Genomic DNA, 27,258 nt, shown 5'->3' with positions numbered 1-27,258 from the left:
CTCATTGTCAAATAACCCAAAACGTCTCTTTGACACTTTTCATTCTCTACTCAATCCAAGAGTACAGGCCCCAACCACGGAGCTCCGAGCTGACGATCTGGCCAATTACTTCAAAGAAAAAATTGACCAGATTCGACAGGAAATTATCTCCCAATCACCTCATACCACGCACTGTCCTCCCTCCCCCACTGCATCTAGCTCACTCTCTGATTTTGAACCATTCACAGAAGAAGTAAGCAGGCTCCTTGCATCTTCTCGCCCAACTACTTGCACCAGTGACCCATTTCCGTCACATCTCCTCCAGTCCCTTTCCCCTGCCGTCACCCCTCACCTAACTAAAATATTTAACCTCTCTCTCTCTTCTGGTATTTTTCCCTCCTCATTTAAGCATGCCATCATACATCCACTACTTAAAAAACCATCCCTCGACCAAAACTCTGCCGCTAACTATAGACCTGTCTCTAATCTTCCCTTCATCTCTAAACTCCTGGAACGCCTGGTCCACTCCCGTCTTATCCGCTATCTCTCAGAAAACTCTGTTCTCGATCCTCTCCAATCCGGTTTCCGCTCTTTACACTCCACTGAAACTTCCCTCACTAAAGTCTCTAATGATCTGCTAACAGCTAAATCAAATGATCATTACTCCATGCTAATTCCCTTGGATCTCTCTGCAGCATTCGACACTGTGGATCATCAGCTCCTCCTCACTATGCTCCATTCCATTGGCCTCAAGGACACCGTTCTCTCCTGGTTCTCCTCCTATCTCTCTGACCGCTCCTTTACTGTATCTTTTGCCGGTTCCTCCTCCTCTCACCTTCCCCTTACTGTTGGGGTCCCCCAAGGATCGGTTCTAGGCCCCCTCCTCTTCTCCTTGTACACTGCCCCTATTGGTCAAACAATCAGTAGATTTGGGTTCCAGTACCATCTCGATGCTGATGACACCCAATTATACGCTTCTTCTCCTGACATCACGCCAGCCTTTCTAGAGAATACCGGCGATTGTCTAAACGCTGTGTCTAACATCATGTCCTCACTATATCTGAAACTGAACCTGTCAAAAACTGAACTCCTGGTGTTTCCTCCCTCTACTAATGTACCTATACCCGACATTGCTATTTCTGTGGGTGGCTCCACTATTACTCCCCAGCAACAGGCCCGCTGTCTTGGGGTCATACTTGATTCTGAGCTTTCCTTTGCCCCCCACATTCGATCACTGGCTCGCTCTTGTCATCTGCACCTCAAAAACATTTCTAGAATTCGACCTTTTCTTACTTTGGACTCTGCAAAAACTCTTACTGTTTCTCTTATTCATTCTCGTCTCGACTATTGTAACTCTCTTCTAATCGGTCTCCCTCTTACCAAACTCTCCCCTTTCCAATCTGTCTTGAATGCTGCAGCCAGGATCATATTCCTCACCAATCGTTACACCGATGCCTCTACCTTGTGCCAGTCATTACACTGGCTACCCATCCACTCCAGAATTCAGTATAAACTTATTACCCTCACCCAAAAAGCCCTCCATAGCTCAGCACCACCCTACATCTCCTCCCTTGTTTCAGTATACCACCCTACCCGCGCCCTCCATTCTGCTGATGACCTGAGGTTAGTATCCTCAATAGTCAGAACCTCCCACTCCCGTCTCCAAGACTTTACACGTGCGGCGCCAATTCTTTGGAATGCACTTCCCAGGTCAATACGATTAGTCCCCAATCCCCACAATTTTAAGCGTGCCCTGAAAACGCATTTATTCAGACTGGCCTACCGCCTCAACACATTAACCTAATCTATCCCTGTGTGGCACAGCCAAAAGTTTTACCACAACCAGATTTCCCGCATCATGTTCCCACATGCTTTATGCATCCATTAGCCCTCTGTCTGTACTGTCACACACTTAACATTATGGCTGGTCCATACAATCAGGGCAACTGTTACCACCCACCTTTCGTGTCTACCTCTTTCCTCATAGACTGTAAGCTTGCGAGCAGGGCCCTCATTCCTCTTGGTATTTGTTATAATCTACTGTATGTGATTATTGTTATGCTGTAATGTCTATTGTCTGTACAAATCCCCTCTGAAATGTAAAGTGCTGCGGAATATGTCGGCGCTATAGAAATAAAATTTATTATTATTATTATAGGTCCCCTTCTTTCCCTTTTCCCTGACCCCCTGGCATATTGCATACTTTGCCTAATCAATGAGCGATTGCATAACAGTTTAGCTCTCTAATCTGTCTGCTAAATACAAGTTGCAACTAAAGGCCCCGTTACACATAACGATGTCCTAGCGATCCCACCAACGATCCGACATGGATGGGATCCCTGGGACATCGTTAGGCTGATCACTGGTAAGCTGTCACATAGACAGCCCCTCCAGCGATCAGGGCCAGCGAGCAAGCTGGTTTCCAATGTAAACAACGGTTATCCAAGAGCCGCGTGGCTCCTAGATAGTCGCTGTTTACATTGGAAATCAGCGTCCAGCGTCGCTGATCACTGGTCTCTCGCTGTCACACGCAGCGATGCGCACTGGCCAGTGGGAGACCAACGATCAAAAAACGTAACAGGACGATGGAGCGCGATCAGCGATACCCGGCTGGGGGGCCAGTCGCTGATCCAAGTCACACACAGCGATCTCACTGGCGAGATCGCTGTGGCGTCACAAAACCAGCGATTTCGCTTGCGAGATCGCTGTGTGTGACGGAGCCCTAATGCTTCTAATTTCAATTTGTATTCCTTAGAAGTGTCTGTTCGACTCTAGGGAGACATTTTTAGTGTAGACCTCCTCTACCATTTTTCTACTGTTTGATTCTATTCACCCAACCAATACTTTTACCCAGTGGTGTAACTAGAGTCAGGTGTACCCTGTGCAAAATTTGGACCTAGGCCCCCAACTGCATGTTGATCAAGTGTATGGACTCTTGTCACGTTCTTAATCCTTTAAAGACATATATGTTTGCCCCCATGTAATAATGTCCACCATCCTGGGTCCCTTCCTGTAATAATGTCCACCATCCTGGGTCCCTTCCTGTAATAATGTCCCCCATCCTGAGCCCTTCCTGTAATAATGTCCCCCATCCTGAGCCCTTCCTGTAATAATGTCCCACCATCCTGGCCCAATTATTAAATCCAATGTAAATGAAAATATCCTTTTGTTTAATATCCAATACAATTCAATGAGCATTGTGCCAAGGCAAATTTGCCACAATGCCCATTGAAATTTAAAGTATATTAAATAAAAGGTTATTTTTAATTTAGTCTGGATTTTGCTGTCAAATTTTATTTTCTTCGATACTTTGCCTGGACAAGCCAATAGAGCGGCTGATATCCCATTACTATATGAAAAAACTGATGTGCTGAGCAAATATGCATTTTTCCCCCTTGCTTTTTATATAATAATGGCCCCCATCATGAGGCCCTTCTTGTAATAATTTTCCCCATCCTGGGCCGCAAACTGTAATAACGTCCCTCATCCTCAGCCTTTTCTTTAAGAATGTCCCCTATCCTGGCCCCTTTGTTTAATAATGTTCCCCACCATGGCCCCTTTATTTACTAATGTCCCCCATCCTTGAACCATTCCTGTAATAGCGTCTTCAATCCTAGGCTCCTTCATATAATAATGACCTGTATCCTAGCCTCTATCTATAATATTGTTCTCCATACTGCACCTTTTATTTAATAATGACCCCCATATAATGGGCCCTTATTGTAATAATGTGCACCCATCTTGCCCCCTGAGGAAGGAGCTTATCGCTCCGAAACGCGTGTCGGGGTACGAGCGGTCCGCCCGGTCATCCTTGAGCCTCATTAAGGTAACGATTTGGGTCCTTATTTTCTTAGGGCGGGTGATTGCCTGCCGGTGCAATTCGGGCATTGTTTGCTGCACCATCCTCCGTCTTTCCATAGATGTAAGACATGGTTTATATGGCCCGAGGGTAGTATTGTTTATTTGTTAACCCCTCTAGTTACCTTCTTTTGTGATAGTGCACAGATTTATCCTGTGTGATAGTTGATGGGCAGTGTTTCCCTCTTTATGCAAGATATATAATGCTCCTCATATGGAACATTAACACATTAACACAGGAAATATATGCATCTATCTTGGTATATGATGGTTCAGGCTGACTGGGGCGGGTTCTGCTTGTATGAGCACTTATACTATTGCACTTTTTTTTTGTTCCTTGCACAGTTCCCCATTTTTTGTCCTGTCCTATTTATAATTCAATAAAGAGAAGTAATTTTATTATAATGGATCTATGGTCGCAATTTTTACTGTGGTTTTACTGTGGTTTCCACAATTCTTGGTGTATACATCAGCGATTGATTCTATTTTTTTATTTTCCAAACAGAGTGACACCTATGAGGAATGATATATAATATATTTAGGATGCGGCTCTGTACCGTTGCTATTATAAAATAGCGTCTTCAATCCTAGGCTCCTTCATATAATAATGACCTGTATCCTAGCCTCTATCTATAATATTGTTCTCCATACTGCACCTTTTATTTAATAATGACCCCCATATAATGGGCCCTTATTGTAATAATGTGCACCCATCTTGGCCCCATTATTTAATAATGTCACCAAACATGGGTCCCTTCCTATAATAGTCCTTCATTCTGGGCCCTTTCCTATAGTAATGTCCTCCATCTTGGGACCTTTCTTTTATAATATCCCCCACTTTATTTAATGATGACCTCCATCTTGGGCCCCTTTCTAGTGTAATGTCTCCCTTCCTGTGTCCCTTTCTAGTATAATGTTCCCCATCCTGGGCCCCTTGCTGTTATAATGTTCCCATTAGTATAAGTTTAATTTGTAGGTGCCTATATACGATGTGGCCATTAACAGACAAATATAACCTGAAATATAAACAATACATAAAAACACAGAAAAGTGAATAAATAGTAGCGCATGTAAGAAACAGAGTACTTAACTTTTTTTTTTTATCAAAAAAATGTAAAAGCCACCAGCTACAACAAGGTAAACCTAATTAGGATGGTCCATTCTCTAGTAGCTCAACTCGCTAAGTGCAAACAGGCCTCAAAATACAAAGATATAGAGACGCAGTTCTAGATACCCCCTGGCTTGATATAGAATGGCTTGATTTAGAAACCCAGCAATTCAGATTGCTGGTCTCATGGTACGACATTGACTCTTGTTTATTCCCTGATCTGTCACCTGCTATCAGGAAATTGCAAATTTTTTTTAAACAGATTTTTGTGTTAAATATATTATTTTTAAATGTTGTCAATGTTTTGATTTTTTTTTACACAGCACAATGTATTAAAAATAAGAACTTGAGATCTTGCAATTTTCACATTGGCCACTTGGGCTTTTTTAGACTAACTTGCCGTTGTTTCAGGAAACAAGGTTTACATTACACATAATGTGTTTAACAAAATATGCTAAAATTGTTATTTTTAACAAGGCCTGCAAATCATTGTTTTAAAATGAACTTGTCAGCAAGACTGTGCACAGTAACCTACAGACAGTGTCAGGTCGGCGCCGTTATACTGATTAAAATGATACCTGGGTGATGAATTCCGTCTTGTGGTTGTTGGTTAATCTTTATTCTAAGTTTTCAGTTAAGGATATGCTTATGATGCAAGGCTATGGGCGGGGCTTTATGTGGTGCTCTGCTAACATATTCATCTCTGTGGCTTCTGTCAGGTCACTGACCTGCCCCCATTTTACATACTGTATATACTATTGTGTGGTTTAAAAAAAAAAATTAACATTTTTCAAAATGGCGCCAGCAGCGACACCTACACTTCAGCATGATACATGTCTAATATGCTTATCTGTATGTATGCTTAAGTACTATAGTATTGTGGGGAAAAAAATAAAATTATCTTCATCAAAATGGCGGCTGCGCCTGCAAAGTAGCATCTATCGCGTTCCGATACATGCTACTGCACAGGCGTCGCCGGCGTCATCTTGATGGAGCCATTTTTTTTCTCCAGTAAAATGGCACAGGAGGCAGTGCTTGCGCAGTAGCATTTATCGGAACTCAATAGATACTACTGCGCAGGCGCTGCTGCTGCCAACGCCATTTTGCTAAAACTATTTTTTTCCCCCACAATACTATGGGACTAAAGCATAAATGCTTATATGCATATTAGGCATTGTATCATGTTACAGCGCAGGCGCCGCCGCCATTTGATGAATGTTAATTTTTTTTTGTAACCCCACAATATTCTATGCATTATGTAAAATAGGGGGCATATCAGTGACGGATCAGTGACCTGTCATATGCCCATACAGATGCATATGTAAGCAGAGCACTACATAAAGCCCCACCCACAGGCTGCCCCGGAGCACAAGAATCTCATTAAGAGTCACACCAGCATATAACATTGGATGCGATATGCTAATGACCCTCAGCTCCAGCTCTGATGCAACCAGGAGCGAAGTGTCAATGCTATCGTATGACAGAATGAGAGCATAGCTGTGGAGGAGACTGAGAAAGTAATTTCTCCATCTCCTCTGCTGCCGGCATCGTCGAGAATCGCATCGCACTCAAGTGATGTCTGAGTGCAGTGCGATATTTTACTTGCATGAATAGACTTGTATGGGTGCAAGTGAGCAGAGTCTCGCTGCAAATCGAAGCATGCTGCCATTGTTCTCCGATGCCGAAATGGCATGAGAAAATAATTTCAGATCTGAGCTGCCCCACAGTATAACACTGGGCCGAGCGATCCGATGTTTGATCACATAGCACTCAGCCGTTTCATACGGTAGTGTGACTTCGGCCTAACTCAACACTATAAATCCAGATGAAACAACCACCACAAGACAGATTTCATCAACCAAGGTATCATTAGGTATCATCAGTATACTGGCGCCAACCTGACACTGTCTGTAGGTTACTGTGCACAATCTTGCTGACAGGTTCACTTTAAGTATGGTCAAGCCCACCATTGTTGTCCAACATCAGTGGGGCTTATTATTGTTCCTGTACACAATAGACTGTAGAAAAATAACTTGCCATGGGTAGATTTCTAGACAATAGAGTGAATGCAGTGATGTTGGCTCAGGACCAGGCAAAATTGTAACAGGCATCCGAGCGAGTAAAGATTGTGCCTATAAGGCCGGGTCAGACTTGCGAGAAACTCGGACGAGTCTCGGACGTCAATACCCGGCACTGCCTAGAAATACATGCAGCTGAACGCTCGATCCGAGTGTCGGCGGCAGTGCCCGGGTATTGACGTGCGAGACTCGTCCAAGTTTCTCGCAAGTCTGACCCCGGCCTTACAGTTAGGCTTGCTTGCAGGCTGCCCCTTTCCTGTATTTTTTGCTATTAAAGTTGCTTTTTGTTTAAAATAACAATATGCTGAAAGTAACAAGGTCATGGCAGTCTTAAGGCATCCATGTTCTGAGTTGCAAAGATTTGTAATACAACACATTAAAGTCAATAGGCCCAAAATATCAATTTTAAATTAGATTTGTCTTTAAATAGTGACTACGTGAAACATTAGCAGTAATATCCTATCAGAATGTATGTATTATAATGTATATAATAAATTCTAAGTAATAAATCTCATGTCACCCCCCTCTCCCACACAGGTGACCACCTATGGAATAAGCAGGATGGGTGTTTCCAATCATATTAGTCGATTCGAAATACCAATGGATATCAGACAGCTCGAGGGTGAGTGAAGCGGAAATCACGTAAAGTTTACTGACAGATAAAGAAGTGGAAAAGCTAGAGAGAGAGTTCCAAATCTGTATGCCTAACGAATGGTACAACAGATTTTAGTTCTCTGTAAGCATTTATGGGAAGATTTAAATGTTCCTTGACAGAAATTCCCACTTGGGTGCTTTGATTCAATCTACATGTCGTCATCTTAAAAAAGTCCATATATCTTGTTCCTTCATAGTTTACTGTATTTAGGGCCCCATTATGTTGTACACACCTATGGTCTACAGCTACATATGGGCACAGGTATGCAAAAACACATTAAAAAAAAACAGTGAATGTCCAAGTTTTATTTTGATCTTTACACGTGAGTTGTTTGGATGAACAACTCCAATTCCAAAAAGGTTGGGATGCTGTGTGAAATGTAAGAATAAAACAAGAATGCGTTGATTTAGAAATCTCATACCGCCATAGTTCGTTCACAACAGAACATAGAGGACAGATCAGAAGTTGAAAGTTAGACATTTTCCCTTTTTATTTGAAAAAAATTAACTCATTTGGAAACTGATGGCAGCAAGGCATTTCCCCAAAAAATTGGGGCAGGGGCATGTCCACCATTGTGTAGATCCTCTCTTAGTTTACATCACTCTGTAGACACCTGGGAAGTGCGATACAATTGCTAGAGTTTTCGGAGAGGAATGTTGTCCCGTTCTTGTCTGATGGAGGACCCTAGCTGTTCACAGTCCTGGGTCTTCTTTGACAGATTTTTCAATTCATGATGCACCAAATGTTTTGTATTGGTGAAGGGTCTGGACTGGAGGTGGACACATCATCACCTGAACGCTTCCTCAGGGAAGCCATGCTGCTGTGATGGATGCAGTATGTGGTGTAGCATTGTCTTGCTGATATATGCAATTCCATCCCTGAAATTGACATTGTCTTGATAGGAGTGTATGTTGTTTTTAAACCTCTATGAAATGCTCAGCTTTGACAGTGCTACACTATTAAGATGTGCAAGCTGTCCAAGCCATAGGCACTATGCTAAAAAAGAATTCTTTGCAGTCCAGTGCTGTCCTGTCTGTATACTCTCTTTTGCTGTCCTGTCTGTATACTCTCTTTTGCTGTCCTGTCTGTATACTCTCTTTTTCATCCTCTCCTGCCCAGGAGCTGTGGTATGATCAGACCATGTTCCTTTACGTCAGACACAGCCATTACACAGTACACAGCAGGGGCACATTTTTAAGATTATCTCTGCACAGGAACATTTTTTTTAACACATCCAATTGTGCCACTTATTATTGTTACCAGATCTATTCATTAAAATGTAGATTAAAACTAACTTTGTTCGTGGGAAAACCCCTTTAAGAAACCGCTAAAATCCACTGCCAACTGACTCAAGTATCAGATTATAGCTGCTATTAAACTCAGTGGAGCAGTGATGTAAAGAACTACTGATAATGGGATTGTCTGGGATAAATGTCTCTGGTTTGGAATCTCTGAAAATAACAAACTCTCCCATGTTCAGTACTGACAGCAGCATCTGAGTGGTTTAACAGCAAAGATAAGTGCCAGCATCAGTTAGCAGCCATTATAGCAGGGTGTCAGCTATGACACCCTATCCATTAACTGTCAGCAATGGATCAGTTACCGATGTAACTCTGCAGCATACAGTCTGTTTTCTGTGTGTCATCTGTTTTATACTGATCTCCATGGACTTTAAGAGCCAAGTTTGATCTGCAAATTGGATGAGGAGACAACAAGAAATGATCTGAGTCTCATAGATTGGACACACGGATCTATTTTTAATACTGATGTACATGGGTATCCATGAAACGCCATGGTTCAGTGTGCTGGGTGAATTCCATTTTAGGATTTATGAACACATCAGTATTTCATCAGTATTTCTATGCCCAAACCAGGGGCGTCTCCAGAACACAGACCAGGTGTCATTCATTTAGCCATAGTTTTTCTTTGTTAGTTCCAATTCTGGTTTTGGCATACAGGTACTGATGCAAAATACTGACCAAATACCGCCGTCAGTTTTTTTTTTTTATCCAAGAAAACTTGATGAAAGTCAGATGGTAAAAACAGAACCACTGACCAAACTCTGATGACTCTCTGATCAAAACACTGATGAAACTTGGACCATTTATTGCATGCAAGGAAAATCACTGATGAGTGAATGATCTATTAATTCTGTGATGTGAAGTGTTTTTAGTTTAATTTGCTATGTTTTTTTCCCCCCTACCATTAGACATGACTGTCCATGAATATCTGAGAAGCTACTGCAGGGTCTGTAAGCGGAGGCAGATTTACTATAAGAAATTCTTTGATAAATTTGATAAAGATAAAGATGGTCTTCTTTCCATTATGGTACGTTTAATAGTTCTGCATTACTGTGTAAAGGAATTGTCTCACAAAGACCACTCCTTTTTAAATTAGACTCAAGGTCCCAACTCATGGGAGATCAATGTAGGTTTGCTTCCTCTAACATCTGGTAAACAGCAGACACCACTGTAAGAAGTCAAATTGCAGAACCACTAGCCAGAATCTTTGAAAAATGCTGGAGAACAGGAGAGGTCCCAGAAGATTGGAGAAGGGCAAATGTAGTCCCTATCTTCAAAAAAGGAAAAAGACAGAGCCAGGAAATGACAGACCAGTGAGCCTTACTTCTATAGCAGGTAAAATGTTCAAACAAATTATTAACCAGCAAGTACTTGGATAAGAATACAGTAATTAACCAGAGCCAACATGGGTTTGTATCAAACAAGTCATGCCAAACTACCGTATATACTCGAGTATAAGCCACATGAGTATAAGCTGAGGCACCTAATTTTGCCACTGAAAACTGGGTAAGCTTATTGACTCGAGCATAAGCCGGGTATGCATTGTCCCCTCATCCCTGTCATGGTATGCGTGGCTCCCCGTCGCTGTCCTGGTATGCGTGGCTCCCCGTCGCTGTCCTGGTATGCATGGCTCCACCCTCCAGTCCTTGTATGCATGGCTCCTATTAAAAAAACCCAAACATCCTACTCCCCTCCCTGCGCGCCCTGAATCTCGGTGGTTCCAGCTTCCAGCAGCTCTGTCTGTGCCGAGCGATTACATGGCCCCGCTCCACGCCTCAAAGTATCCTTATTGAAAAAAATGACAAGGCTACGGTTAGGTGGATTCATAACGGGCTCAGTGATCGTACTGAAAGAGGGGTGATAAATGGTTGCACATCCAGTTGGAGAAGTGTTTCAAGTGGAGTACCACAAGGCTCTGTCTTTGTCCCAGTGTTGTTCAGCATTTTTATAAATGATCTAAATAATAACAAAACATGTATAATTCCAATAATTTTCTGAGTTTCAAGGGTGCCAACACTTTTCCATGACTCTATTTTCTAATTGTAGAATTTATTCCAATATTGGATACTACGGTCGGTAAGCTTGTCGCTCCATTGGCAATGATATTTCTACTTTCTAAATATATAAACTATACTTGCAAATATCTAAAGCACAGTAAAATAATAGTAGCTATATGCAAAAATATATGCGCCATAATTCTGTAAATACACACAGTTAAAGGAAAGGAGTATTCCTTGTAGTTGTCATTTAAATCAAATACGCCTCACCTTACTTGCTGTCGAGTTCTTTCCGTGAACAGGTTTGGCTTTGGTTGTAAATTTCCCACATTTTCGATAATTAAATAGCATAAAATGTGATATAAACAGAATAACTAGATGGTCTGGAATGCGTCACTTCTGGCCTACTGGGCACTTTCCCATGAGAGGAAAAGTAAATCTGAGATATTTAAGGATACAGTTAAGTTTATTTAAAGCTGGTCTCAAAGATTTGACTATTCTGCTCCAACATAGATGTCTATTTATGCTACGTTCAGCAAACAGATGCATGCCAAAGTATTTCAGAAAGGCAATCCAGCAAGAAATGCTTGTGGGTTATTTTTGTTAAAGGAGAAGAAGATTTTTCGCAAATTGATTGATTTTCTTTACTGGAAAAATATGCTTCACTAGGTGCCCCAGGGGAACAGCACTGAGCCCCTTCTGCCTGTAGTTGTAAGACCACTGGCTGCAGCCATAGGAAACAGGCCCCCATACACATTAGATAAAAGTCTGCCGGACCTGTCGTTTTTGGAGAGAATGGTCATCGATCTCCTGCGGATTGGGGGGGGGGGGGGTCTCTTCTTTGACAGATGATGAAGGATCGGGCTGTTGGAATTTCAATTCTGGAACCTTTTGTTTTTATGGGAGACGATGCTGGTACCAGACCCTTCTCATTGTTAGCCTTGTGGCATGATCTTGGGGTTCATCTAATAAATTGAAAAAAATTATTCACTTTTTCTAGTGGTGGGTGGAAACATTGCTTTTTTTGTTTTATTTTTATTGGATTGGGTTAGTTTTCATGGAGTTTACTGCTATATATGCACATACAGTTGTGATTAAAAGATTACATATCCCGGTAGAATTTTTGGCCTTTTTAACCCCAAAACTTTTTCTCCTCTCATGGTTAGTGGTTGGGTGAAGCCATTTATTGTCAAACTACGGTGTTTTGTCTTTTTAAATCATAATGACAACCCAACATATCCAACTTCCAGACCCCTTTCATGAGTTTTATTATTTTTTTTAATTCTGTGGACGCATGGTTGAAACGCAATGTCTGACTTTCATTTTCATAGATTTTTGATTTATTGTTACTTTTGTCAGATTCAAGTTACCCCAAAAATAGCAATAGTACAGGGTGGTCCAAAAGTAGGTTGACAGTATGTGTAATAGGGTTATGAAGGGGGAGATTTATCAAACATGGTGTAAAGTGAAACTGACTCAGTTGCCCTTAGCAACCAATCAGATTCCACTTTTCATTCTTCACAGACTCTTTGGAAATTGAAAGGTGGAATCTCATTGGTTGCTAAGGGCAACTGAGTCAGTTTCTCAGATCCAGTTTTCACAGATAAATCTCCCCCAAATCTGTTTTCTTTTTCAGTTAACCTAAATAATTTAAATACAGATCAAAGAAAATGGATTCTAAGGCTAGTTTCACACTAGCGCTTTTGAGCGCAGCGACGGCCTGCGCACGGCCGCCGCTAAGTCCCGCCCCCTGCCGCGCCTCCGCCGGTAGCTCCGCCTACCGGCGCATGACGTTGCATGCGTCCTGCGTCCCCTATCTTTATCACTGGGGGCGCAGGCCGTGCGCAATATGCGTTTGGCGGCGCATGCACCTTTTTGACGGTGCGCAGAGCGCAACCAAACTGCAGCAGGTTGCGTTTGGCGCAGGTCGGCGCACCATCAAAACAACGCATGCGCTGCCAAATGCATACTGCGCACGGCCTGTGCCCCCAGTGATAAAGATAGGGGACGCAGGACGCATGCAGCGTCATGCGCCGCTTAGTGGCAGCCGTGCGCAGGCTGTCACTGCGCTCAAAAGCGCTAGTGTGAAACTAGCCTTAGAGTATTGGAAATCTCAAAATGCCGAAACAGAGCAAATTGGGTTGAAACATTTGGTACTCAAGCCCCAAAGAGACAAACCATGTACCGCATTCGTGACAAATTCGATGCCACTGGCTCAATCCTTAATGCTCCAAAAACTGGTTGACCCAAACCTGTACAGAAAATAGAATTGGGAATTTCACGAGCTTCCATCATGCGAATCCTGAAATCTATTGGGTGGAAAGCTTATCGTCCACGTCTAATTCCTGGTTTATTGGAGGATGATCCAGACAGGCAGCTGCAATTTAGATTATGCTTAACGAAATTGAAGAAAATCCAGTAATTTTAGATAACATTATGTGGAGTGATGAAGCTTCTTTCAAATTATCTGGCCATATTAACAGACATAATTGTATTTACTGGTATTAGGAGAACATGCATTTAACATTAGAGCAACAACTAAATGAGCCTGGTGTCAATGTTTGGGGTGGTATTTCAAGTTTTGATGTTTTTGGACCATTTCTTTTGATGGAACAGTCACAGGAGATAAGTATCTCGAAATTCTAATGAATCAAGTTGTTCCCCCGTTACAGCCACAGCCTAATTCAAATTACCTTTATTTCCAACAAAATGGGGCCCCCCCACATTATTCAAAAGTAGTCTGCGAGTATCTTGATGAAACATTTCCTAATAAATAGATTGGCCGGCACGTTCACCAGACTTGACCCCAATGGTTTTCTTCTTTTGGGGAGTACTCAAGGACAAAGTTTATTGTCGAAAACTAAAAAGTGTCAGTGATTTGAAAATTACATAAGAGATGCATTTCAAGAAATTAATACCCAAAGAGACTTGTGCAAAAATGTTTGTCGAAGCGTAAGAGGCAGACTTCAAAGCTGTGCAAATTGTGATGGAAAACAGTTTGAGCGCCTGCGTGATAAAATGTAAGGGCTTTTGTATTATTGTTCAGAATAAAATGTAATTGTCAATGTTATGCTTGTGTTAGTAAATATAATTTTATATATAAATCAAAATAAATATTATTTTCTGTCCACCTACTTTTGGACCACCCTGTATATTACGTCAAGGTGCTGGTACAGACACTTGTCATTTGTATGGCGTCATGAGTGCCTGTGCATATATAGGCAATCAGGCACAGAAAATGTCATACATGCATCAGATCCTATATAGAATAAAAAATAATAAGGGAACCTCAAGGTTCCAGCACACATGGCTGTGTCAGACATAAGAATAAGAGATCGGCTCCATCATGACAGATATCCATGTTTTATGGTATGCACTGTGCGCATATGTTAAGTATTTGCTGCATATTTTTCTGCAGCAAAAACCAGCCAGAGCGATGGCAGAAAAAACACTGCATAAACTATGTGCTTTTCACATTCATTCGGGTGAAAAATGATCAAAAACCTCTGAAAGAGCTGCAGATTAAAAAAAAAATATATATATATATATATATAAAAACACTTTGTTGGTTCAGATCATAGAAATCTTATTCCCTTTGCAGGGGCTGTAAAAAACTGTTCCGTGGTAAAACCACACGTAAATAAGCTCTTATTGTGAAATCCTGCGGTGTTTCATGCTTTGTACATGAAGCTGGAGCCTGAGCGGACTAGTCACGGGGGGCTGGCCCCACCATCTTCCCACCCGACAGGTCTCTCGTCATACTCACATTGGCCCCGACTCATTAAACAGTTATCATCAGAGTTCTAGTGTAAAAACGTTTGAAATTTTTTTGGTGGATTTGCCGTTCTTAGACCCGTCAACTTTTTTTTTTTTAAAGTGGGGCTGCTTCATAGGAAGGGGGTGTAGGAAAGCGCAGCCGTGGTACAGCTTTGCCCCCAACAAATCTGATCTTCATCGAATATCTTAATAAGTGAGAACCGTTGATCCCCATTTTAAATAAAGCATAAATGGTCTGTGATGAGAGCGCTTCATATGTTTAGGGCAGTTTCTATTTATTTTAGGCATTATACCCATTATGTGCATGTAAAAATAAATCTTATTATGAGTTTAGGAAATGGAAAGAGCTTTGAATGACGTTTACTTCAATGAAATTGATCCCGGCCTTATGGAAGAGCTCATGGCTTTGACAAGTGAAGGGAAAGCGTTTGATCCCAAGATCTTCTTCTCCGTGTGTGCACTGTCGGAACGTATGTTTTATTCAAGACTCGTGTAAGTACTTCCAAGTGATGAAATCACGACACCGTCAGTTTTCACATCCTGTAGTTTGGCGGGTGATCAGTTAGGGTATGTGCACACATTGCGGTTTTTGCTGCGGTTCCGCAGTGGATTTGGTCCTGCGGATACGCAGCAGTTTCCATGCAGTGTACAGTACCATGTAAACCTATGGAAAACCAAAACCGCTGTGCACATGCTGCAGAAAATTCCACGCAGACTTGCTGCAGTTTATTTTCCACAGCATGTCACTTTTTTGCGGATCCGCTGCTGCAGTTTACGTTTGGGCCAAAATCTCTCTCATCCGCACAAGATTCCGCATCAATTCCACTGGGAAAAAATATAGGAAAACTGCATGCGTTTTACCCTGCCGTTTCTGCCAAGTGATGTGGATTTTTAGGCAGAAAAAATCTGCAACGTGTGCACACACCCTTATTCTCCAACAACTGATATTTATTGCATGAAGCTTCTAGGCCTCAATAAACAGCACCAGACGTCACATTTAGGCAGGTCACAATCACAATTTGATTCTACTCCATACCAGATTGTTGAGATTATTAATATATTTGCTTCCTGCCAGGGAGAATCCCCTCCATTTACAGCTTGTTTGGCTTGGTGGGCCGTGTTTTCTATGTTCAAACAGCCAAGTTGGACTGTATGTTGTCCAAAGTAGTGTAAAACACCAATGATCCCATTGAGCAGCAATAAATCAGACTTAATCACTGATTATATCTTCATCTTGCTTTTTGACAGTAAACTTCCATTTGTCCATACCTTCTAACATACAGGTGCTTCTCACAAAATTAGAATTCTGCAATACAATACAAAAAGTGAAATATTATATAGTCATTACAGAGTGATCTATTTCTAGTGTTTATTTCTGTGAATGTTGATGACTTTTGGGTTTTCATTGGCTGCAAGCCATAATCGTTATCTCAGTAAGTTAGAATACTTTATGGGTGTGTGCACACACTACGGTTCTGCAGCGGATTTGGCCGCTGCGGATCCGCAGCAGTTTTTACTGCGGTGTACAGTACCATAATATCTTATGGATATTAAAAACCGCAGTGCAGATTTTTCCGCGCGGTTTGCCATCTCCTCCATTGTGGAGATGAAAAACTGCAGGGCTAATCTGCAGGTAAAACCGCAGCTCTTTTGACCTGCAGATTTACCAGCGGATTTTACAAAATCCGCGCAGCCAAATCCGCAGCGTGTGCACATACCCTATAACACCAGCTTGGAAAGTGATTTTAAAATCTGAAATGTTGGCCTACTGAAATGTATGTTCAGTAAATGCACTGAATATTTGGTCTGGGTTTCTTTTGCATCAATGCGGCAAGGCAGGGAGGCGATCAGCCTGTGGCACTGCTGAGGAGTTATGGAAGCCCAGGTTGCTTTGATAGCAGCCTTCAGCTCATCTGCATTGTTGGGTCTGGTGTCTCATCTTCCTCTTGGACAATACCCCATAGATTCTCTACAGGATTTAAGCCCCCTTCACACACAGCAGCGATCTCGCTAGTGGGGTCGCTGCTGAGTCACAAGTTTAGTGACGCAACAGCGATCTCACCAGCGAGATCGCTGTGTGTGACACTGACCAGCAGCCGGCCCCCCTGCCGGTTATCGCTGATCGTCCTGGAATGGCCAGGACATTTTTTTGATCGCTGGTCAGCACGCATCGCTGCGTGTGAAAGACAGGAGACCAGTGATCAGCGCGCTGGTAACTAAGGTAAATGCAGAGTTTCTAAGCACTGGGTGGTGCTTAGAAACCCGATGTGTACCTTAGTTACCAGCGCACTGATGCAGAGTTGGTAACCAAGGTACACATCGGGTTTCTAAGTGACGCACGCCCCTAGGAAACCCAGTGTGTACCTTAGTTATCAGCTCCCTGCATCAGCACCGCTGGTAACTAACGTACACAGATGCCGTGCGCTCGGCGTCGCTGGTGAAGCTGTTTGACAGCTCACCAGCGATCATGTAGCAACTCACCAACGATCCTGACAAGCTATCATTGTCGGGATCGCTGGTGAGTCGCTATGCATGACGGGGCCTTAAGGTCAGATGAGTTTGCTGGCTAATCAAGCACAATGATACTGTTGTTTTTAAACCAGGTATTGGCACCTGTCTACACTGCCAAAAGTACCAAGTCCTGCTGGAGAATGAAGTTTCCATCTCCAAAAAGCTTGTCAGCAGAGGGAAGCATGAAGTGCTCTAAAATTTCCTGGTAGAATGCTGCGCTGACTTTGGTCTTGATAAAACACAGTGGACTTACACCAGATGACATGGCTCCTCAAACCATCACTGATGGTGGGAACATCACAACAGACCTCAAGCAGCTTGGATTGTGGCCTCTCCACTCTTCCTCCAGACTCTGGGACCTTGATTTCCAAACAAAATGCAAAATTTACTTTCATCTGAAGACACCTTGGACCACTGTGCAACAGTCCAGTTCTTTTTCTCCTTGGCCCAGGTAAGACGCTTCTGGCGTTGTCTATTGGTCATGAGTGGCTTGGAAGGAATGTGACACTTTAGCCCATGTCCTGGATACGTGTGTGTGGTGGCTCTTGAAGCAATTACTCCAGCTGCAGTCCACTCCTTGTGAATCTCCCCCCAAATTTTTGAATGGATTTTTCTTAATCCTTTCAAGGCTGCGGTTTCCCAGTTGCTTTTGCACCTTTTACTACCACACTTTTTTCTTCCCCTCAGCTTTCCATTAACATGCTTGGATACAGCACTCTGAACAGCCAGCTTCTTTAGTAATGACCTTTTGGGGCTTACCCTCCTTGTGGAGTCTGTCAGTGACTGCCTTCTGGACATCTGTCAAGTCAGCAGTCTTCCCCATGATTGTGGAGCCTACTGAACCAGACTATGGGACCTTTTAAAACACTTAGGATGCCTTTGCAGGTGTATTTTAATTACCTATTATTCTGAGATAATCACTTTTGGGTTTTCATTGGCTGTAAGCCATAATCATCAGCAGTTATAGAAATAAACACTTGAAAGATCACTGTTTGTAATGACTATATAATATGAGTTTCACTTTTTGTATTGAAGAACTTAAACTAAACTTTGATATTCTAATTTTGTGAGAAGCACCTGTATTTCATGGAGCGAGCCAGAGGTCACAACTCCATATAAAATCTATGAAAGCCTTGTTCTGGCTCCCAAAGACTTTCTTACAGAACTTCACAAGATGGCACCATGGGAGTGGAGTTTAAGAGAAAAAGAAAAAAAAAAAAAAAAAAAAAAAACTTCTTAAGTGGTGCTTTAAAGCAGAATATGTAATCAGAAAAGGACTAAGGAGTTTGAATCATGCATCTGTGTTTAATGACTATTCTATTTTTCTTGAACAGCACAGAAGATATGAATGAAATAAACTCTGAAAAACAGTGGGTGGAAACTGCAGATTTCACCACACTCCGTTGGAAATTCAAAGGATGCAGCATTAACAAATCTTTAAAAAGACTGTTCAGTGTCCTGTATCCAGACTTGGGAATCTAAAATGAGGATACATAGATTGTCACACTAGGTTTGAATAATGACAAGATTTTGCCTTTATATTTCAATATACTTGTTTAAGGAAAATTTTATTAGAAGGTGCCAAGGATGGGCCATAGAAGAGAACATTTAAAAACATTTGCAGCCAGTCATAACTACTGTATAGTGGTTGTCGAAAGTCAACCCAAAAACTTAAGAGGCAGTGTCCAGATTTCACCCTAAAGTCTGCAGTCACTGTGCATGATGTAAGGGCCAACAAGATACGCATACACGTGGCAACATTCCAACTAGACACACGTAGCATTGCTCAATACAACTGAATTGACCGAAGTCACACACACATCTAGTTGGAATGATGCTCAGAAGTATGTGCATCGCATAGTTGGTCGGTCACTTGTCTGCCCGATCTCACCACTAGCAGTGGAGAATCATGGCAGTGCACCAAGTGAGAATTCACGAGTGACTGCAAGCTTGTACCAAACTTAGACAACCCATTAAAAAAGATCAATTTATGCTAACCACAGTGCTGAATATCAGCACACTCATGTCGAAAGTTTGATCACCTTTTTGTAGCCATTGTGGAATAAGTTTCTCAATCTAATTTCCAAGCATGATATGGCTTCTCAAAATACAAACAAAAGTACCATATCTGAAATGGCCAATTCTGTTGAAGTTCACAATGATTGCAGCCACCTAGTCAGTAACTAGATTTAAAGCCAAAACAAAATAGTGGGCCAAGTCCATCGTCTCATATATAAAGGTGGTGTCTGAGGCCATGAGCGAATCACGCAACTCTCAATTCCGCAAGGCGTTCACTTGACCGAACCTGGCACCTCTGATCAGAGCACAAGCTAGACCTTGACACACAGTACCACATATGCTTTAGAGATCTGGCAACATGCATTGTTTGAAAGTGCTAAGTCATACAAAGGACGACCCCGAGCAATGGTCTCAGTCTCTGCTTCGGAGATTGGTGTGACTGCAGCTGTAGACTGAACACAATCACTGAGCTCAACTGCTTTGGTGGTTTACCAACAAGCCTAGTGATTGTCTGCAGTGCTGTTGGCATAACCTTATCGTTGCAACCTATACACAACTTCCAAAGCAGCAGCGGCGACGCAACACTGAACCGAGGGCAATTACTAGTGATGAGCGAACGCACTTAGCTAGGTGTTATCCAAGCATGCTCGATAGATATGTCCCGAGTCCCTGCAGCTGCAGATCTCGGCTTTTCGACAGCCACAACCTATGCGTGGATTGCTTAACAGAGGTAATCAATGCACGTGTTGCTGCTGTCGGAACAGCTGCGAAATATGAAGGTGCAAGGACTTGAACATATTTGAGCACGCCGAAGATACTAGATTGTAGCACCCGAGCATGCTCGCGTAACACCTGATCTAAGAATGTTCGCTCATCACTAGTAATTAGGTTTTGATTTTTTGGTAAATCATAGCCATGACAAAATAGTTAAAGTTTAACAGGCAAACCCATTTAAATGTTGAAAACCAAGATTTTAAAGTCACCCCTCCTGTTAATTTTGACAATAGTTTTAGATATTTGCAGCTGTACGTACATTCAATGTGTAACCTAGATGAACCGGTATCTGTGCAGTGTTCAGTGACACATTCAAGGTGTACGGACCAAATCATGTGGCGTTCCAACAAAATAAAAAGGTAAAATGATCGCTTTATACGGATGCCTTTATTTTAATGAAGCCAATTACACTTGGGCAACATTTTCTCTTGCAAAGGAAAAAAACAAAACAAAAAACAAAAAAACACCATTGAGACTAAAAGCTAAACCATTATACTGACCAATAGTACCCCAATGCGACAAACTCAAAACTTCAATAAAATTACAGGTTTTGGCAAATCCTCATGAAACTTTAAATACCCATAAAGCAAGCAGAGTATGTACCTCCAGTTTATGTCTAGCTAATGACACAGTCACACACAAGACGAGTCTTCTGAAGAGTAATGTGGACGTAGACCCAGCTCCTGCAATGGTGGAGGATGGACCATTATAACACTGCAATCTTGTGCAAAAGTGCTAGTGACATCAATGCACCATGTCAGCCTCACAGATGTCACCGTATCATTGGGAGCAACAGCTTCAGACAAAATTGCTGCCTCCATATATTCAGGTGACAGGGCCAATTTAATGGCAATTTTTGGATCCTACTTATGGAGAGAAAGCTGGTCCTTAAAGGCTACTTGGACTACCAATAGAATATCCTTACACAGACAAGAAGAGGTCAAGTGAGTAATATTTGGCATTTTTTTTTTAATTTAGGTTTTGTTTATTTAAGTTTAATGTTAATTCCATGCTGTGTTTCAGTAAGAACAATGACAGATTCTGTATCTGTGGCTCCAGTCAGATATCCAGTAGTACAAATTAGCTTCAAGTTACACATACTGAACGAAAGATAGGTTGAGCAAGAGAAAAAACGAGCGGAGGAGGGAAAGAGGGGGTGGGGTGAAGAGAAAAACAATTTTTTTTTTTTTTTTTAACACGCATGCAGGCTATTCCAACACCGGCTCCAATGCTAACCTGCTCCGAAGAGGGGAGGGGAAAAAAAAAAAAAAAAAAGTGTAAAAAGGAGGCAAGAATGAATAAACACGGATTGTGACGCGATACCAGCACCAGAGTTTTCAGCAACATTTTTTGCACAGTTTGAAAACACTTTTACAGCAAAACCACTACAAGGACATTCTGAAGCGATCTGCGACGTCAAGCTCTAACCACAGTTAAACAATTGAATTAAATTCAGTTTCAAAACATTTAAAAATTAAAAACAAATAGAAAAAAAAAAAAAAAAAAAAAAGGGGGGGGGGGGGGGGGGGGGAGATTAAAAAAAAGAAAATAGAATAGCCACCACACAAATTCTACGGTGCGATTGACTATGGTCTGCCCTAAAGAGTAACTTCTTCATTCTACGGGTTTCTAAGAGGGTATAGTGCTGGATGGCACGGAGACAATCTAATGCTGAAAAAAGCCTCTATGCAGTCCTGTTAGTGTCTTAAAGAACCTAGGATGGCTGGCAGCAGCAAAATCCACAGTCATTCACTCTTGCCTTTAAGAAATCTTAAACTGTGTAAAAATGATACACCCAATTGGGCAGGAACCTAAATCCTGAGAACCAGTGTAAAAGTCAAATTTTGATGGTCCTCAGAGTGAGACGGGATATTTGGAGGGAAGGGGCAGTTGGTTAGAGAGGGTCTCTTCTTGGCTTTTAAGGTCTCACTGAGTTTCATCTTCCACATCCTGCAGTGCTTCTTTATTCTGTTCATCACCTGGAAAAGATTAAAAAGAAAATATATAAAATCGTTGCTTGGCTGGGAAACCAAAGGATTTTCTGATTTATGCCTGGGATGTACAGGCGTTTACTCCCAAAAATCAAAGGAGCATTTTTCTCATTCAAGTGACTGTCAGCCTGATTCCACCACAATGTCATGAAGACACAATCACAATGTTGTAGTAAATGGACTTTAAAGGACCTTTCTTCCATCACGTAAATGGGGGTGTATAAATACAGATGATACATACACCAGGGGCCTTCCCGGCACACAAGACAAGTGTAAAGGCAATGAGAACGCATCATTATATTTCTACGGAATAAACCAATAGTTATTCCACTCATGCCGCCCAAGCATCATGTACGTCTGAGCTCTTCTTACAGAACTATGTGGTCATAAATCAGTTGAGAACAAGCTCACTGAGGATTCTCAGTGTACTCATTCTGCAGCCAGCAATATAGTTCAACAAAGGCAAACTATACCAGGTTTTTATTCTTTTTTTCTTTAAAACAAAACCCAATTGCAAAGTTAAAGTCTAGATAAAAGGCCCAGGCATAAAATTTACACACAGGCCCCAAAGGAGTTCTTATTTACAACTGCACACAGCCATTAAGTATGTTTTTCCCTCATCTCATGAAATAAGGATATACCAACCCAAATTTCACCATTGCATAGGGGCACACCTGGGCCAGCCAGCCCCACAGATCCTCTGTGCAGCAAGTGACCAGGATCACCTCATACTCCCAATCACAAGGCCAGTTGCAGATCCCAACAAGCGATGAGTGTCCTAGCAATATGCCATCACTAGATGGGATTATCCCTATAAATAAGTGATGCAAGAGAGTACTTGGATAGTCTTCTCCCCGCATGCTCGAGAGCTAACAGAGCATCTTTGGAGTGCTCCAATACCATGATTGGGTCCCCACAGCTGCATGTCTTGGGCTGCTCAACAGCTGCAGGGATTGTCTGTCAGGCAATCCCTACAGGCGTTGTGGCTGTCAAATAGCTGCGAGACGTGCAGGCGTGGGGACATATTATTCAAGCACGCTGAAGTCACTCAGCACCCGAGCATGCTCGCCCATCAGAGCACGCTTGCCATCAATATTCATGAGCCCTGGGTAGTGCCTCTCCCACCATGAGCATAGGCAGAAAAGAGCCAGTGCAGAAGAACAGGGTCAGTGGTGATTATAACAAGAACTTATGAATATCAAGGAATACTTAAGGATGGGGAACAGGAGCTCAATGAGAGCACTAGAAAACCTGCAGGGTGAAAAACTAAGCCACAACTACAGCAAGTGACAGCGCCAGATCCCAGGTTTTCCTTCAATTGGAAAAAAACAAACAAACTGCTGAGCGATCGTTTTAAACCACACCTTATAAAGGTAGATCTCAGGCAGACATAAATATCTCCCTGCGATACGATCGTTGTTACACATGCTGACTTTGATTCTAGGAAATCCTTATCTAGGTCCAGACCTTTAAATAAAACTATACTTGTAGAAAACAAAGCTACAGATTACAAATCTCAATCATCTTGGTGCACAACATGCAGTTATTTCTGGCCAGGGTTAGTAGACAAATTCCAACTTAAAGGTTAGTAAATTAAAAAGGGAAACAGTTAAGGTCTAGTGAGAGCTTTATAGAAGTGTAAATGTTATAATCATTGAAAAGAATAAAAAGCCAATCCATCACACAGTTCATGTACCCAGTGTTTGGTTCCACAATACTATGAGCCAGTCTGTTATATAAGGTGACCACACACTGAACGTGTCCAATAAAGGCTCATCTGGCAGAAAGGCACCAGCCAACCATGCACACACCCATCTCAGCAGATGAACTGGTAGACAAACCAATGCTAGAGATCAGGTTTATCTCACAAGATAATAGAAGTTAAGGCACCAAGGGGCCTCGCACAGAAAAGATAGTAGTTTGCTACAATGGCTCAAATGACCATCTGACCGGCAGCTCTGCTCACGGTGCTACACTCACGGCTCTTAGCAAAAACCTGGTGATGGGAATTTTGCTTTTTTAACAAAGTGATTACATTGCAGTTTTCACAGTAGATACTGGGGCTATTTAAAGGGGGTCGCCCTATACTAGGACATCGGCTTTTTGATCTGAATGTTTAAGCCCGTGAAAGAAAAGCTTATACTCCCCCCTCCCATCAATGTTCCAGTACTCACATTCCTGGGGCTATAAACACTGCTCAAAAAAAATAAAGATGCAAATAAAGTCCGTGGAGCCTCATTTAAGAGTCTCAAACACGGGACTAGTCTCCCTGAGGTCAGTGATTGTTTCGTGATGTTGGTCTACTAGGCATTGCTCCCTCCTAGCCAGAATCCTACTCCACACGGATGAAGGGCAACACCCCGAAACAGATGTCTGTGGATGGATACCTGGCCTTGGTATTTCCCTTGTCATATCTGTAAACTCGTAAAGAGCTGGGCCACTTAATATGGTGGTAATGGTGGTTTCCGAAAGGAGCCACTCCTTGGCTGGGTCCTTCCCTGGACGAAGATCTGGCTAGTCCCGTGTTTGAGACTCTTAAATGAGGCTCCACGGACTTTATTTGCATATTTGTATTTCCCAGGGAGCATTGCACCTAGGATTTCACTGATTGAGCGCCTTTGCCGGCTGCCACAGTGTTTTCTTTGACTGGTCTCCCTGAGGTCAGTGATTGTTTAAAAAAAAATAAAGGGAACACTTAAACAACTGAATATATCTCCAAGTTAATCAAACTTCTGTGAAATCAAACTGTCCACTTAGGAAGTAATCAATTTCACATGCCGTTGTGAAAATGGAACAAACAGATGGAAGTTATTGGCAATTATCAAGACACGCTCAATAAAGGAGTGGAGAGGCCTCCAGCCTCTGGACACTACATGGACAGACACAGCAAACCTTGCCACAGCTCGCATTGATGTGCCATCCTGCATAAGCTGCACTACCTGAGCCACTTGTTTGGGTTGTAGAGTCCTTCTCATGCTTCCACGAGTGTGAAAGCACAACCAACATTCAAAAGTGACCAAAACATCAGCCAGAAAGCATTGATACTGAGATGTGGTCTGTTGTCCCCACCTGCAGAACCGCTCCTTTATTGAGGGTGTCTTGATAATTGGCAATAATTTCTGTTGTCTATTCCATTTACACAACAGCATGTGAAACGGATTGTCAGTGCTGCTTTTTAAGTGGACAGTTTGATTATTTTATATATAATATTCATTCAATCTGATTTAAGTAGGTGATTTTCTAATGATCACTTCACTTTTTGTACCAGAGATTTAAAAAAATTAAATTGTACTCTTTAAATGCATGCATTTTAGTTAAAAATAAATTTTGCAGATGGGTTTCAATCAAAATTTTGCAAAAAGAGGCAATAAAAGGTAAAAATCTGTACACAATTTTTAATGATACCCAATTGCCAAAAGTAATAAAAAGTGCTCCTGAATGTGCCCGGTCCATTATCCAACAGGCTGATCACTCCTTCCTCCAACTGCCGTGAAGTTCATAGATGTGGGTACCCCAATATATATTAGATGGTCAGCTGGTTCTGCAAGTTTGTCTGACATTGACAGCACAGACATTTTTCCTGCTCTAGTTAAAAACCCAGCTTCCACCTTTATGACCGATTTCTGCTGCATATTCTTGGACATATGGATGGAGCTGCTCTCAAACAGTTTGGGTCCTTAAAGTTGTGGCAATGTTGGCTAAGTGGGTTCCACATCAGATAAGTGCATGCTCACGTCCTATAATGCTGATGGAGAGTTAGCCCAATCAAAGCAACTTTTGGACATCATATTTCTTAGCATGTACAAGAAACAGCATTAACACAACATTAGAGGCGAGACCATGCCAAAATATTAGTACAATTGAGATCTGCTACTGCGGGGTCCACACGAGTTGAAAAACCATCTAATGCCACACTGAGCAATCAGTTGTAAGGGTTATGATGAATCAAACACCAGCCTGCTAGGTCAGGCAATCATGACAGCAACTTACAAAGAATATTTAGGATAGGGACACTTTGGTTTCCTTTAGGAATCTACACAAGAAAGGGGAGAACAGGATAATGAAGTGAGAGTGATGTTAAAAGCATGAGGGGGAGGAATCCGCCAAGTGATTAATGTAGTAGACACTGCTTTAAATAAAAATAAATCTGAAGTTTTATATAACTCAAGTACATGGGGCCCACAGCCCTTGCTAAAGTATCAGCCAGAGTGGCAACCGTTGCAAGGTTAAGGATAAAAGGACCGTCCATTGCCTACAGCTACTTGTAGAAATAGTCCACTTGAGGTGGGAATCTAATAGGCTACACTTGCAGTAAAGGGTCCTGAAAGCTTCTACTTACCATCACCTTGCATATCTGATGTCCATAGTGTCAGATTATCACGTAACAATTGCATGATAAGCGTGGAGTCCTTGTAACTTTCTTCGCTCAGTGTATCCAGTTCTGCAATAGCATCATCGAATGCTGCTTTTGCCAACCTGAAAGAAGCAGACCGTCGTCATCCAGGAGGTTGCCATTAGGCTACATTACAATAGCCATTTTATCAATTATAAGAGGTCCTAAACAGTTTCTTCTACTTGACACTGGGTTTATGGCATAGTTCTAGACAACTTTCTTCCGGTATACCACAAGCATTAAGATGCAAAGCTATCCTGTAGGGCAGTGGTCCCCAACCTTTTTTGCACCAGGGACCAGCTTCAAGCAAGACCATTCTTCCATGGCCCGGTAGGGCGGGGCTTTAGTCATAAGTGGCAGAGCTATGGAAGGGGTTGTAGGTGTGTGTGTGTAAAATAAATATAATGCGCCCCAAACATGTAATCCCCATATAAAGTATGATGGCCCCACAAAAATACCTCTCTTCATCCACTGCTGCTCCAGTTGGGCTGCGGCTGCAGTGTTACTAGGGCCACGGGTGGGAGAACAGAGTGCACGCTCTCTGCCCACAGACAGAGCTGACAACGCCGTTATAATGGGGTTAGCGCGTTCCCGGCTGCAGCCACACATGCGTCGTAGCATTCAGATGATGAACGCTGTGTGTACGCACGCCCTGCCCTGGTGATAGGCACCTGCAGTGAGCCACCGCAGGGCGTGAGCCACCGCAGAGAACAATGTGTGTGTATAGTGCTGGTCGCCGCCGCCACCGCCGCAAGAAACCCAACGGCTCGGTGGTTGGGGACCCCTGCTTTAGGGGAAGCAATAAGCAACTATGACC

The 27,258-nt window shown here is 42.3% G+C and overlaps 2 protein-coding genes across 4 annotated transcripts in view; one reads left to right on the top strand and one right to left on the bottom strand.

Moving 5' to 3' along the window:
• Positions 1 to 21,341, top strand: part of LOC141080434 (uncharacterized) — a 75,228-nt gene extending 53,887 nt beyond the window's left edge. The window contains exons 5-9 of one of the 3 annotated variants that reach the window (XR_012228906.1): positions 7,561 to 7,645; positions 9,888 to 10,006; positions 15,088 to 15,245; positions 17,357 to 17,715; positions 17,952 to 18,445. Coding sequence is in view for 2 of the 3 variants with exons in the window: in XM_073565645.1 (XP_073421746.1) it covers positions 7,561 to 7,645; positions 9,888 to 10,006; positions 15,088 to 15,245; positions 18,599 to 18,746 (510 nt within the window). In the remaining variant the exon portion in view is untranslated. Of the gene's footprint in view, positions 1 to 7,560; positions 7,646 to 9,887; positions 10,007 to 15,087; positions 15,246 to 17,356; positions 18,446 to 18,598 lie in introns of those variants that run through there. The other 2 variants (XM_073565645.1, XM_073565646.1) reach the window with 2 other exon arrangements.
• Positions 21,007 to 27,258, bottom strand: part of YWHAE (tyrosine 3-monooxygenase/tryptophan 5-monooxygenase activation protein epsilon) — a 30,949-nt gene continuing 24,697 nt past the window's right edge. The window contains exons 5-6 of the mRNA XM_073565647.1: positions 26,388 to 26,524; positions 21,007 to 22,036 (exon numbers count right to left, since the gene is read on the bottom strand). Of these exons, the coding sequence (XP_073421748.1) occupies positions 21,984 to 22,036; positions 26,388 to 26,524 (190 nt within the window). The 3' untranslated portion in view covers positions 21,007 to 21,983. The remainder of the gene's footprint in view (positions 22,037 to 26,387; positions 26,525 to 27,258) is intronic.

Source organism: Dendrobates tinctorius, unplaced genomic scaffold (genome assembly GCF_039654945.1).
Source record: "Dendrobates tinctorius isolate UK_male_01 unplaced genomic scaffold, ASM3965494v1 ptg000016l, whole genome shotgun sequence".
Classification (NCBI taxonomy): domain Eukaryota; kingdom Metazoa; phylum Chordata; class Amphibia; order Anura; family Dendrobatidae; genus Dendrobates; species Dendrobates tinctorius.
The sequence above is the reverse complement of the archived record's forward strand: the minus strand, read 5'-3'. Positions and strand labels throughout refer to the sequence as shown.